This window comes from Python bivittatus, unplaced genomic scaffold (genome assembly GCF_059951505.1).
Source record: "Python bivittatus isolate LINGU-HERP-01145 unplaced genomic scaffold, Pbiv_v1 ctg000320_np1212, whole genome shotgun sequence".
NCBI classification, from domain to species: domain Eukaryota; kingdom Metazoa; phylum Chordata; class Lepidosauria; order Squamata; family Pythonidae; genus Python; species Python bivittatus.
The window spans coordinates 14,273,492-14,288,817 of record NW_028277052.1 but is presented as its reverse complement, the minus strand read 5'-3'; the positions used below and the strand labels follow the sequence as shown (position 1 = coordinate 14,288,817).

Sequence of the window (15,326 nt, the reverse complement as noted above, 5' to 3'; positions counted from 1 at the left end):
CTGACTATATACTATTTACTCTATGCACACATCCCCAACGTCCTACCAATCAGCTGATGAACAGACTGTTGGCAAACAGCTTTGCTAAGAGGAAAGGGGGATCCATGAAGCATTCTGATTTTGGCAGTTTCATCTATTCCGTCCCCAGAGTTACATGTTTTGGATGGAGCTAGACTTGCATTAGGGAGACCTGTATACTTGGCTCCCATCTGTACAAACACAAAGAGATCAGATGGGAGACTGGAGCGCTACAAATGAATTGCTTGGTGAGTCAGGGCAGAAATGGGCTTGGGTGTCTCCTGTTGAGTTTCAAAACCCATCAACTGTCATCTCACCAGTCAGGCCTTTTGGGGACAATGCATTCTTTATCACCACCAACATGTATTTGCAGCTGCAAAAAGAAACCGAGGAGGGCTTTAGTCCAGAAGAAGAGCCAGAACTTGATTCTAATAGTTGTTTCAGGCTCCTGAAACATCAGAGGCCATCAGAGATGCTCAGGAACTGCTCTATCTCAGAGGACAGTGGTGATCAAACAAGCAAGGAAGAAGCAATTTCCCAATAGAACTGCCTACCAGATACTTCAGGATTGGAATTAACCTTCCTCTTATGCTGACCTCTGGGAAACACAAACAGTAATGACTTTGCCTAATGGACTGTGGGAAAAGATAGCCCTGAAACAACGTGTGAACTCAGAAGGAAAGAAGAAAAGACCCAGCAGATTCTAGGGAAAGTTGAGAAGTGTTGTCAAGCTGCAGTTCAGCCAAATCAAGGGTCAGTGTGATTCCCCCAGGTAGAAGATTAGATTTGATCACAGCCACTAGATGATGCTGATCCAGCACTGTTGACCACCTTGGGCCAGTCCTTTGCAAGCAAGGCAGTCTTCACACTGAGTCACCTCCCATTTCCAGCAGCTTGAAGCTAATGCCACTTAATTGCTAGGCACAAAGTCTCGGGTGGCCATACTGGAAGAGTTCTACATATCAACCACAAGCCTATTGAGAAGCCAAGCTCATTTGCTAGGGAATGTTCTTTCTTTCTTTAATCTCAAATGAGGAGCTGAAAGGAAAACACACGATTATTTTCTCAAGCCTGCTGGAATCCACTTGAATAAATAACAGTTCCAGAAATGGGGCTGCTAAAACAATAAACTTCCTCGGAGCCTACCCAAAAAAAGATGGGGGGGGATGCCTTTCCCCTGTCAGAAAGCAGGATGGAGAAATGCAGGGAACCTCCTCCCCCCATAAGTTGATTTCTACCAACTCTCCACCCCCCCCACCACAGCAGAATATGGAGCTGAAAGCAAAAGGAGAAAAAAAGAGGGGGGGCTTCTCTTTCTCAGCTTTTTCTATTGTTGTTAAATCTGCAATAATTAAAAGCATATGCTTAAAGACTAACCAGATACAGACTGAGTTCTGCATCTGGAGAGGAGACTGGCTGATCCTGCCATTGACCTATTTGGAATGATTTTGGAAGTGGTAGACTTGAGCAAGAAGAAGAATATTTTAACCATCTTTAAAACTTTCAGTGGAGGGGTTTTCCTGAAATTCCCAGTCTAACACCTCTAGTATGAATTTGTATGCTTGGATAAAGAAGTTTTTTAAGAAAAAAAAATCCATACATTTTGCAAGCCATTCCAGCAAAGCATGATTCAGTTTGCCACCTTGGTCCCTTGGAAAATGTACTTTAGGCTACATCAAGTTATATCTCCAACTAGCTCAGAACGTTCTCTTTTCATGGACAGTGTGCTCCACGATCACAGTCTGAAATATTTACCCATCATATCTAATCTATTTTTTTAAAGGAAGATGTCACACGTTGGACTTCAGCCTCCTGCACACAAAGCACATATGCTTCTCACACCAGAAGAATATCCAGGTGCATTTGCTTTAGGACAAGCTGACAGAAACAAGGAACTGGAGCCATTTTGTCTCTACTGAGATTAAACAAATTTCCTGCATGAAGATGCATTTGTAGGGGGTAGTACATCCCAGCTTGTTTGTTTGCTTGAGGAGGAGCAAAATCTACTGGCTAAGTCCATCTTACACTCAGTAAAGATACATGTGCAGCCTCTGGGTCCAATCCCAATGGCTTTTTCTCCTTTTTTGACTTTACTTTCAGCAGGTCACAAGCGGTGGCCAATCAGTGCTGTGCAAAGCTCTGTTTTGCAACAGGAAAAGAGAGCTTTGTGATCAAGGCAAAGGCTGGCCAATCCATACAGGGCCAATCCAGTTTCGGATGCAAGCTAGAAGAACCACAAATCTGTCTAGGCCTTATCCAAAAAAGAAAAGAAAATTATGCATTTTTTACATCAAAAGTAGCCTTCTCCCACTCTGGAGATGCTGAACTACGATTCCCCAAATCCCCAAGTTATGGAGATGTAGACTAAAGTATCACAGACATTTGGTTGAAGAGGGCTGTTCCATAAAATGGAGAATGCAGCTCTATAAAGAGTTTGATATGGATCTATGTCCATGGACATTTGAAGCCTCTGTGGAAAATCTGAATGTTTTGGGTGCTTCAAACTACTTCTGTGTGGTCTTAGGGACATTGTGTAGAAACACAAATAATGTGCTTGGAAAGATTTCCATTACATTTTTTTTTAATGTGGAGAAGTATCAATTGTTAGAAATGTAATGAATTTGCCACATAAAATTAATGAGCAACATAACAAATAGACACAATACCCATTAAATTGGGCAGTTAAAATGAATAGAAGACTAGTTCTTATTTTTCTTTCTTTCTTTTTTTCTCTTCCCCCCGAGGCAATAATTGTAGAAAATACATGCAATCTTCCATAAAACTTTTCAGGCAGGCTAAAATTTATTCTGCTATAATTCAGTATTGTTTTTACTAAAGTCTAAACAAAGAAAATGGAACTGAAAATGGTGAATACGTCAAAATTAAGGTTAGGGGGTTTCTTTTTTGCTTTATAGTCTAAAATGAAATATAGTATACTGACTTTTCTCATGCCTAGCGTTCCAGTAAAAAAGTATTTCTAGAAAAGCTTGAAAATGTTACTGAAATGAAACTGAAGATGTTACCTAGCTGGGTAATGAAACATTTACAAGAAAAGAACCAAGTTCAGAGAACCCCAAGGACTCCACAGCTTGAAAACTGTTTGAAAGCAATGCTTAAAATCACAGCATTAAAAAAATCTTTGTTTATGGGGGAAGGGGGTCATAACCCCCTGTTTATTTTTGACAGACATAAAATGTTTTAGGGCATACATAATCAACCAAGGGTGTATTTCTAGTTACTCTTACTGAACCCTAGTTCAGTAAACATGCTACACCAGATCTCAGTTGTGGACCAGTGAGGACAAGATTGAGTTGTGGGAATAACACTCAACTCAACTGTATTATGTTTCTGATACTTTTAAGTATCAAGTGAGAGAGAATCAGGAAGAGTATAATAACTAAACAGAAACGGTGAGATTGTGCATTCTCCAGTTTCCCCAGTGTGAAAGGCCCAGGGCCCATCCAGCTGGCAAAAGCACATTCCGTTTAACTATGGCTAATTGAGGAGTCCTATGTTGCACTAAATCTTAAGCCACAGCTGACTAATCACTATAGCCAGATTCATACAACATGCTAAGCCAAAACCCAGTCACATGATTAACTTATTAATTTATTAAGGAGCCTTAGGCAAATTATTCCCCAATATTCACATGAAACAAACTAATGTTTAGCATATTGAAGTCAAGGCATTGCAAATGCTGGCTTTATCCCTCCCTTTCTTCTCAAAGTATTCAGAGAAAGCATTTGTAGAGTTTCATCATGGACTAACCACAGCTTGTTGTGCCAGCCAAAACCAAACCAACTGCTGTTACAATGTTTTCTGGAAACAAGCCAATTTCCAAATCATAGTTTACAATGGGCTCACTAATCCAGGGTTTGGCAAACCCTCTAGATGCTTTGGGCTACAGCCCCAAAAGTTACTCAAAACCTATTCAAGTCACTTATACCCTCTAGCTTGAATCATGCATGAAATGCACAAAACCCCTTTCAGAACTGGTTCCCACAACATAGCAAAGAAGGGAGAAAAGTGATAAAAGTCCCTTGTCTTTCTTGCACCTAAAATTAGATCATAACAACAACAATAACAACGGTCATAATTCCTGCCCTGCTGTAATCCAACCTCTTTTTTCTTATTTGCATAGCTACATGTTTCCTTCACTAGGATGCTGGGGAAGGAGAGACTAACAGAATTATTATTGTAAGTCTGCTCAGGCCCCTCTGGATAACACCCATACTATTTCGGACACTGAAACTAGAGAAAACAGCAGGGGAGGAGGTGGTGCCCTCGGTGCAACAGTGTGGTCCCATGCAGTCATATCCCCTTCTTGGCCCCCCAACCCAGCCTCCTTTTGCAGAAAGCCAACTGAGTAGAACCTTCTGAACATCCATCTCCAGTGTCACATCTAGTTTAGTCCTTATGACAAGGGGCAGGATGCTTGAGACAGCCACCAAAGCAACCCACGAGCCTTGGGGAATCAAGATACAGTACACAGGGTTGGCAAGGGCCCATGAGAGTCAGGCTTTCCCCCTGTGCATCACAGGAAGCTCTGATCACTAATCAAATTGATAAGGAATACAGTATTTTAAAGAGTTTCTGTTGGGTGGGCACTTGATGCTCACGGCTGTTCTGTGGCTGCTTGTGGTGGTCCTTGGGAGAACGTGCTGGAGTCTCTCCTCTCCCCTATTGTCCAGCTATCATACTACGAAAGGACACAGGGATTTTCCTTTGCTGGCTATATCTCCTGTCTCAGCAGTTCCCATTGCTCACTTAAGTCTTGATTACTTACTGCTAAACTTCTTCTCCCCCATCTGGAAATGACTTGCTGCTCATGGAGGTCAAAGTACTCCAGACAGCAAGCCTTGAAAATAGTTGACTCACTGACTCAGCATCTTGTTGCATCAAGCCTCAAAAGCAACACCTTTTCCCATCACTGCATTCATTCGCAGCTCATGGAACTCACAGCTGATCTTGTCCTCTTCACAACCACTCAGTGTAACCTAGCTTATCTAACAGCATTGGGATGAACGTAAGTGGGTGAGAGGAAATTAAATGGAATAACAGTAGGATAAAAATCAGATGCATAGACGATGAGAAAAGTGATGATTTCCTGCTAGACCCAAAAACATCAAAATAGGAACGGGAATATTCTTGCAGTTTTCTACCAAAAGAAAATACAACCTAACACAGACATAGGCAGTAAGACAGAAAGACGCTTTATACCAACTCAAACCATTTGCCTATTTAGCTCAACTCTGACTGCCAAGATTTCAAGCAGAAGTTTTTCCAGCTTCATCTGGAGATGCTGGGGATTGAACTGGGGAATTAATACATGGACGGAATATGCTCCTAGCATGGAGCTAGGGTCCCTTCCCATGCTAATCATGCATATACAACTCTGGCTTAAAATTCTGTGTGATCATGACCCACACCTAAAGCAGTTCACTGTTCTTTACACACCTTTTGTGTTACACATCTTTGTGCATTCTTGCTTCCTTTTCAATGAGAGGGAGAAGACGGACTGAAGGGCCATGTATGATTCTACCCAAAGTAGTGAGTGGGGACCCATCCAAATGCTCTGGTCTAATTCAGGTGGTAGATCAGCACAGCCCTCTTGGAATGGTTTGATTACATCAATCCAGGGTAACCAGACCCAGGGCAAGGGTTTTTAGAAGATGCAGCTTTCTAAGGAGCAGGAGAGAGAACCTGACAAAACTCCCTCCTCTGTGCTCCCTAGATCACCCCAGGGAAAATGAAACAGGCCATTTTAAAGGTGGAAATATCTGACTTGTACCCAGGTTTCAGGGGTCTCAGTGCAAAGTTGGTGCTTAGCCAGAGGCAGGACAAAAAGAGGGACAGACTTTGGCTGACAGTCATGTACACCCCTTCCCTATATGGTGATGAGAGTCAATGACTATCTCCTCTCCCCAATCAAAAGATAGGCGGGGGAATAGAGGAATAACCAGGCTTGTAAGCTAATAAGCAATGAGAATAATAAGTTGGAAAGATGTCAAGGAGAGACTAGGCACAAGGAAAAAAATAGAGCAGGAAAAAAATTGCAGCAGGCTTCAGAAAAATTGGGATAGAAGTCATCCATTGCAATTTTACATATGCCTTTCTTTCCAACTCTACATTTGTACCCCTCTCTGACAATATGTGATTTTCAGAGCCGTCGTCATGCTGCAGGCAGAAATAAGGCCAGCTCCAAATTTCCACATCTGGAAAAGGTTTGAACTCCTGCATGAGAGGGAGCACGGCTGGTTCTGACCTTAGACAGCTATCTGTCTCTTGTTAGGAATATAGTCCTTTTTCCATCAAGCTATTAGCACAGAGGTCAGCCAGGAAAGGGTGGGATTAAAATCTTGTTAATGAATGCCAAGATAGGTCCTGCCAACTCAACACAATTGGAGCAACAGAATGCTGGTTACCTGTATGCAGTAGAGGTTAAAATGCTGGCCCGTGAACAGGGAGTCCTGGTTCAAATTCCCACTTAGTAGGAGTAGTCATTCTCTCACAGCCTAAGCTACATCACAGGGTTGTTATGTAGATAAAATTGAAGGGAAGTGTATTAGGTATGCCTCTTTGAGGATTTCATGGTACTTATGGCAGCAGGCATATACGGTTGCTAGATGTCAAAACCAGCATACTGGCATTCTGAATAGAGTTGAAAAACGCTGCTGAGTGACAGAGAGACTGTTGAATCAGCAGCGTTCTTAGCTTTTTTTTCAATACAGTAATAAAACCCAGAGCCTAAATAAACGTTTTAGGAAATAATCTCATCTTGTACTCAAGAAAAGGCACCAAATATCTAGCCCGAATGCTAATTAGTTGACTTACTAATATTATCCATCTTGTTATCTAAGAGTGGGAATTAATGTCCCAAATCAGCAGAAATGGATGGAAAAATGGGCTGTGAAGGAACCTGGTATTTCCTAAAGGGATTTCCCACCCACCCCCTCCAAAAGAAAAGCTATTTGAAGAACAAGCATGCCCACTGGGTAATGGAATGGAATATCCTTGAAAAGGGCAAGGCTGACTGACTGCCATCCAAGACAGGAACATTTGGCATTGTGAAATGTTGTTGCAATTCCCATCAGTTAGCCATAATCAGTAAATAAAACTCACACCCTTCCCTTTTAAATTTGTGTTTGTCGACTGGGTTTGTAGAACTTTCCAAAAGCCTTCAAAGGCACCACCAAGGATACAAATTATCAGGAAAATATCAGAAATGAAAATTAAGCCTCCATACTCTGAGGCAATATACCTCCAAATGCCAATAGCCAAAGAAGGAAGGTTACTTTGGGTAGTGGGGGTTAGAAAAGCTCATTCACTGGAAGTGCAATTTCTTATGCATGAACAAATCTGTAAGTTAGTGTTCCTGTCCTGTGGATTCTTCTGCACACGCGTGGGATAAACTGCCCTGATATTTTAAATGCTCAAGAACCTATAAGAAGCCAGAGAAGGGAACAATGTGCTTCGTGTTCCATGCAGAGTTCCACACAGAGTCTACCAGCACTGGATTAATGAGGGGCCCTATATGGATTGCAGGAGCATCAGTGCAGATGTGTTTTCAAAGAACATGCCAAAATCTTGCAAACACACACAAGGAACCAGGAACACAGCAGAAGGCAGACAGCCACCTGGCCCCTTGCACCATATAAATGGATGCTCAGTTCTGAGCAACACACAAACGAGCTTGCTTTCTTTTTCTTTTTCTTTTTCTTTTTTTCTTTTTCTTTTTCTCTTTCTTTCTTTCTTTCCTTCATTCTTTCTTTTCTCATGTCATCTTTGGACTGAAGCTGCTATTTTTAAGAATATGAAAAGGTTGTCTAAGCCAGCCTACAAGATAAAAATCATATGCCAACACAAGAGATATAAACCCTAATTTAAGCATCTTGAAATGCTTGGATGTAATGAATGAATGCAAGCCCAAGTACACTGACTTGGAAATAAGCTTCAGTGAACTGTCAACTTCCCCAAAGCAATTTCAAACTTTTAAAAGTTATTAACCTAGACAGGGGTGGGCACTGGAGAACTTGCAGGCCTCAAATCCCTCTTCAGTGGTATCCAGAGCCCCTGTTATTATAATTACCAAAAATCTGATGCACCATTTGCCTTCAAGCTGATGTAGAAAACACACAAAGACTGCCACATAAATCTTGAAACAGGCTTAAAACAATGGATATCTCATTCCCCCCCCCCCCAAAAAAAAAACAGGAAAAAAGAGATCCTAGGTCCCACTCATTTTGTGTGCTTACTTTTGTCCAAAATGTTAAGGACAACCCCTGACCTCCAAGGATGCTGGAGGAATTTAATCTGTGCAAATTCCAGTACTAGCTGATTTGACTTGTGCCTCCTGAACTAAAACACTGATCCAAACTTGGTTATCTGATGACTTTTTAAATTCCTGAACATTCTGCTCATGTTCTAACACAGCTTGAGTTTAATGGGGCTTACTTATTTCTGATATGGAAAAGAATTTTGTACAGTGCCAAAAATGTCTCTTGCATTTTTCCCCAGCTGTTCTCCTTTGATTGGAGGAAAAGGAAGAGGGGAGTGTGTGTGTGTGTGTGTGCGCGTGTATCTGTCTGTGTTTAAGAGAAATGGGGGTGGAGTCTTCTTGCCCTTATTTAATTATTAGGTGGCCAAAGAATATATGGGAATTGCCTGTATTTCATAATATCATTTCAGCCTCCCTGGCTTCCTACACTTCCATTAAATCCCAAGGAAATAGCACAGCTTTTTCAGGTGGAGAAATGTGATCAGCCAGGAAAGCTTGAGGGCGACAGGAGGTAACAAAAAACGTGCCAGAAGTAGCATCCTTTGCCACTTCGTAATAAAGTCAGCTCAAAACCATCTCGAAGACAAATCGAAAAGCAATTCTTCACCATCCTGCAAATGAGACAGAAACACCAAGGCCTCTTAAGGGGGGAAAACTTGAAAAGTTGCAAGGCAAATTCCAGAGTAGGAATATAGCCTTAGAGCTAAACACCATTTTACTTGTCTACAGAAAGACTCCTTGACTGAGCTAAACTTTCACCAATGGTTCAGAAGGCCTTTCTGTTGGAAAGATGAAATGAAAAGGAGAAGGACCAGAAGCCACAAAGAACCACAGCAGAGCTGAACGTGAAGATCTGAAGGGAGGCCACTTTGCTTTAAAAACTGCTGTGCTCCAGGCAATGCAATCCTGCGCAGAAACTATGCCAAGGGTTGAGATAAAACCCTATTCTTAACCAAGCTTTACATCACATCTGGCACGGAGAGCATTTTTGTTTCAGGAAGAGGCTTCTGGATGTCCCGTTGAGCCAGGATCCAATTTTACAGACTCCATCCTAACATCCCACTATATAAGTTGGAGTCTTGTTTGAATCCTGCAGCCTCATTAGCAATCTGAGAACGTCAGGAATCTCTCCCCGCTTTCCAAGTTCTGCTCCTGAATGGTTTAACTTTCGATGCATCAAGCTGAGTTGGCTGTCTGGTGCCAGAAGTCAGCTGTGATATTTCCCTTGAAGGTTACAAATGCACTGAAAATAAGCACACAAGGGGACCCGCTGGCATAAGCTCTCTTTCCTCCATTAAAAGAAAATTGGCACAAAAGTTAGAGTTTTAGGAAAGAAGGCTGCTCGCCCTCCCCAGCCTTCCCAGTTTTTGCAAGAAGAAGCAAGAATCGTGTTCTTTGGACACTCATTGGATTTCAACAGGGAAGGAGCCAAAATATAAAAGCGTAATTTCTAAGCATGGTCCAAGTGCTCCATGCACATAGCTGGCGTTGGCAGCCACACTTTCTGGGACAGTGTAATGATCCATTATCGAACATTTTAAATGCAGTGATGGCCTCCCCCTTCGACCCACCCCAAGGTGGCTAGATACTTGAAACTGCAACAGTGAATTGCGGTGGCAAACAAGGAGGGTGTTTGGGGAGCCAAATAAGTCCATCAGAAGCAGGGGAGAGTTTACATCAAGACATTGGATTGCCACCTCTGCAATATATAAAGAAATATATATATATGTATATACACACACACGTTTTCAGAATGCCTGTCGTTTATCCAAAATGAGATCATCCAAAGAGTTAACAGCAAATAGGGGGAGTTTCCCCCCCCAAAAAAAATTTGGATGTGGAAAAAAAATTAAGGAAAAGACCAGGGGGAGGGCAGAGGGACACATTTCCTTTAGCTAGAACAAGTGGTATAAAATGATTAAGATATCAGCCTACAACTGGGGAGTTTCAAATTAACTCTCAGCCACATAGGATGGCTTAAATGACCCTCAATGTCTCCCAAAACTCTGATTCTGTGTTAAGCTTTATCTAATACTCCATGGGCTGTCAAATGAACTGGGATTAGATGATGTGCATCTGGGTCAAGTGCATACTGTATATACACAGGGCCAGTATCCTGCAGTGGTGGCAGGACTGATGAAATTTACCATAGTTCATCCATTTATTTATTTCCTTAATTTATTTCCGTACTACATGCTCCTATGAGAGCTGACCCGTGCCAGTTCAGTAACTCCTGCAAATTGTAACCAACTCAAAAATAAACAGGCACTATATCAAATATAACACAATAGAGACCATCTAAAATAATTTAAAAAATCATCACAGCATCCAAGCTAATGTATAATCAAGGAATAACCCAGGATATGGGGCATCATTATTAAAAGCTGCAAGCAAAATCCTAACATTGCTTCAGGCAGAAGGCTAAGCTATAAAAAATATGTTTTTAAACTTTTCTCAAACACTCCAGAGAAGAGGCAGACTTGTCTTCAGAGCTGCCAGTCTACAGTCCTGATGCAAGTCTGCAAGAGTTGGAACCGGACTTAAACTCCAGCAAAACATTGTATGGAACAATGTCAAAATAGCTCTGAACATGTGCAGAGTGCTGTGTTCCTGGGGGGGAGGAGACTGCATGCCCGTTTAGACTCAGATGTGGCCTTCTAGGTGTTGTTGAACTCCAATTTCCATCAGTCAAAGCCAACAGGGAGAAATGCAGGGGTTGGAGCTGAGCAACATCTGGAGGGACACATTTTGCCAACTCTGGATTAAAGTAAGGGGAAAAGCGTCCAGGATGCTGGAATTCCATACAGTAAATCCTAACCTTTTTCTTACACAGACCAACCATTAAATGCAATGGGGTTGCTTCATGCTTACACCAATCACTTCAAATAGCATTTTATTCTCTTTGTACAGTACTTTATTGATTAATACATTGATGGCAAAATCCAATGCGGTTCATCTTAAACACATAATGAGAAAGAAGGGCTTTCAACTCTGCCAGAGTATTAAGTCAACATACTTAAAACTGTATTGCTGATTCTCCTAATAAGGTTACTATTACTTCTATAGATGCTCATATTTGTAATTCTCATAATGCACTGACAAGTTATTTAACTTTTTACCATTTCCTTCCCCAGTTTTGTTTTTCCTAAATTCTTTCAGGCAAACCAGGGTAACAATGTTTCCAGTTCTATTAATCCAACTCATTCATGACCAGTAATCATTGCAACCTTTCCCAGGCTCGAAACGGTTCCACTCAGCCCATCTGCCTCCCCTCCAGCCCACCCCAGCCCACCCCAGCCCCCAGCACTGCAACGTGAAAAGCAGCTGTCCGGCGCCTTCTGGCACACGTGCAGAGTGGCAATCTGCCAAACGGGGTTCTTTGGCCACAGTGGGAAAAATACCTCTGGGAAACACATTGATTATAGCATTAGTGGAATCGATTGACTTCCTTGGATGGACAAAATAGCCGAAGTGGGCAGATTTATAGACGCATGCGCAGAATTGCGGGGCAGCAGCCAACTGTGGGAGGGAATGGAAAAACGAAACCATGCAAATCGGGACTATTACGTTAACTCTCCAAATATACAAGGGGTGCCCCCACTTGTCTTGACTTCTTCGCAGAGTTTTCCTTCTCCCATCTAAGTCCTCAGCCATGCAGGGTTGGGAGGCAGATGTCTAGGATTCACAGAATCGGATTCTCCCCTCCCCTGCAACTCTGCAAGGCTGGACTGCAGCATTTTAACGTGAAGACACGTGTACAGCCATCTGTCGGGCCACCTCGCCCAATTCAAGGCTCCTTAACATGTGCGCTTAAGACAGTGCTTGACACGTCTGATAAAACGGCATCTAATTCATAAATACTTGAATCAACCTCTCCTAAGCTGAGACATCCTCCAACTGTTCTGGACTACAACTCCCATGAACTTACAGTCATTTCCATGTGTTCGCAAGGAGACAGGACTTTCTTTGCATTCCAGCAGATTACTTACTGGATAGATTCGCACAATTTGCTAACCTCTAAATCCAGGTTATCAAAACCACGGTCCCTCAGACTCACATAACGTATTAGCCAGGCAAAGCACATATGACCTCGGTTTACAGGATTATCGTGTTAGAGTGGCTGGTTCCCACAACCAGCAGGATCCAGCCCCGTGGGACGTGCCGGGCAAATCCAGCCAGGGTGCCGAATGACTACATCCTGCGTCATTAGCGACTGAACCACTGGCGGATGCCCCAGAGCCGGGAAGGGTCTCAGGATACACCCTTCCCCTTCGCTGCCCTTGTACGACAGCGTCGATCAGCGACTATCGCCATCTGACTCCCGTGCGCCGTCCGTCGGGGCGGGGCTCGTGGCTTTGCTGAAGCCCGCTCCCTCCCCACCACTTCCCTATATTTCAAGCCCCGGGGTTACAGGACAGGAAAGCCCACCCCCGCCAGATACAGCCGAGAGTAAGCCTCTGAGCACGTACAGAGCGTGCTCCGCCGCCGCGACGGCTGCGAGGAGGGGGGCGCCTTAGCGTCGCGCGGGCAGCCTCTGAGCGCGTGCAGAGCCCCAGGAACGGCGGGATCAGCTGTCCCCGCCCCTTCCACCCCTGCCCAAGCCTCGCCCGCGCTACTCACAGGGTGACGGTGTCGTTGGGCAGCAAGCGCGGCGCCGGCGGCTCCCTCAGCTCCTCGCCGCTGCAGCTGACCCGCTTCCTGGCCGGGGCCAGCCCCTTCGGCCTCTCGCCCACACACTTGCAGCCGCGCAGCTGGAGGGGGCAACTGCGCGCCCCGCCCGCGCCCCACAGCGCCGCCAGCAGGAGCAGGGCGCCCGTCCAGAGCATCCTCGACGGCGGAGGCGCCCAGCCCATCCTCAGCCCATCGTCGTCCGCCGCGCCCTGCCCTGCCCTGCCTGCCCTGCCCTGCCCGGCAGCCCTCGGCGTCCGGCGCGCCCGGGCACCTCGGCAGCTCCGGCAGGCGCGCCAGGGAGCGTCCGCCCAGCTCCGCAGGCTCTTTCCCCGGCCGTCACGCCCGCCCCGAAGGCAGCCCCGGCCGAGCCGCGTAGCGTGCCCGGAGCTGGGCTGCCCCCGCCGGGGCTGCGCCTCGCATGGCCGGGAGGACTGGCGCTGGGCTCGGCGAGGATGTCCGGCGGCCGGGCTGCTCCGCAAGGGTTGGATCGCGCGGCTGGGGCTGCCGTGAGACGGGTCCCTCCCCTCGCCCGCCCGGCCAGCCCGGTTCCCGGCCACGGCGGGGCCCTAGCGCCTGCCTCTTGGCGCTGGCTCTCGGCCGCCGTCGCCGAACTGGAGCCGAGGGGGCGAGCGGCTTGGACCGAAAGCAGGGCTTGCGGGGTTAACCGCGGGGAGCCAAGGAGTTCCCTCTCCGCTCCCCCGCTGCATCCACGGGAGTTTCGCACAGCTGTTGAGGCTTCGCGCCCGTCCCCGCTGAACTCCGCTTGTCATTTGCGATTTGCCTTTGAGCGCGGCTCGGGGCGGATAGACTAAAAGCAGCTTTCTGGAGGGCTGAGCAAATAGTCCGCCGGGAGATGCCCTCAGAAGCGCTCAATCCCGCGTCGTCTTCCGCGGGTTTTGCCTGCCACGCGTCGGCTTCGGGTTCAGGGCCACGAAGTCAATCGCAGGCTGGGTTGTGTATTTTGGTTGCCTGACGATTGTGCTGCTTTGGGGGCCCCGCGCTGGGCGTCTATCAATCGACTCCTCTGGCATTTGGAAGTCTGGATCTGCCTCCTGGGGGATCTTTGGGTCCTCCACGTAAAGGGGCATGAGGTCCCTTCACATCGTTAAGGTGGCCCTCGATGCTTTGCCAGGGTAGCGGGGGCCCCACATTTTAATCCTCTTAAGTTTTACGCAGTTTTGTGACCGTTGGGAGGCCGCTGGGGGACCTGAAGCCTTGCGGGAGCTTGGAATGCTAATTTCACCCCTTAGAAGCCGCCCCCCCCCAAACCACCCTCCCAAACAGGACCAGGTCCTGCCCACTTTTGGATTGCAGCTTTTGACATGCCACCTAACATCGATGCGGCCTTCAGGCAAAATTGTATGCTTCTGATCGAAACCAGGATTGCCAACGCTGGCTGGTGACAGTCTCTCCAAGTATTAGATGCGATTCTTTCCCTGCCTGGGTGGACATGCCGAGGACTGAATGCTAGATGTTGAACTGAGTGTCAAACTTGCTCTGCCGAATGCAGAACTGGATGTCCATTCTCCTTAGGGGTGCAACAGTTGCATCTGCACAACAGACCTCACATCACTGTTTTTCAAACTTGGCAACTTTAAGATGTGTGGACGTCAACTCCCAGAATTCCCCAGCCAGTGTCCACACATCTTAAAGTTGCCAAGTTTGAAAAACGCTGCCTTACATCAATCTGGATTTGACTCCCTTAGCCCTTCACAACTTGCTGACTTCCAGGAGTGCCAAAGAGGCCTCTTTCAACAAAGCCTTTTGCAGTTTCTTGAAAAACTACCGTGTCTTGCAACACCTTGAAAACTTAATATAAGCTTGTATGGGCTTCAGCTCACTGAATTGGATACATGAAATCTTATCTTGAAAAAGGAAGCTATGTCCACAGATTATGGATGACTGGGTGTGTGTGTGTGTGGAAAAGAGCTTAAAGAGAAATTAAATATATGGCAGTGCAAACTTTGATGATCTCTACAAACAGTGGCCGTTCTGAAAATAGTTGTTGGGTAGACAGATTGAATTAATGAGCTGATTAATACCCAAGAAACCTTAGTGTAGGTTTAATTCAGGTGACAGAGTCTATACCTTATTATTTTGTTTTTAATTTTTTAAAAATCCTGCCTTTTGCCTTCTCTGCTTGCTAATGCTCTTTCTATGTTGCCCCCTCACCCGCAGAACAGTTTTCTCCGGTTCATTCAGATGATAACTTGAGTGGGGTTGTGACAACAGTGGAACCTTAAGGATATACGCATTATTGCAGGAGTTTTGACAGATCACAATCCACTTGATTCAGAAGTACAGCCTGCTGGATCAGTGGTCAGACTTGGGAAAAAGTAGGTGCTTGTGTTCCACAAGC

The 15,326-nt window shown here is 45.4% G+C and overlaps 1 protein-coding gene across 1 annotated transcript in view; it reads right to left on the bottom strand.

Moving 5' to 3' along the window:
* ADGRA2 (adhesion G protein-coupled receptor A2) overlaps nt 1-13,489 on the bottom strand; it is an 84,519-nt gene extending 71,030 nt beyond the window's left edge. The window contains exon 1 of the mRNA XM_088139134.1: nt 12,917-13,489. Within this exon, the coding sequence (XP_087995260.1) occupies nt 12,917-13,149 (233 nt within the window). The 5' untranslated portion in view covers nt 13,150-13,489. The remainder of the gene's footprint in view (nt 1-12,916) is intronic.
* Nucleotides 13,490-15,326: the final 1,837 nt, after the last annotated feature.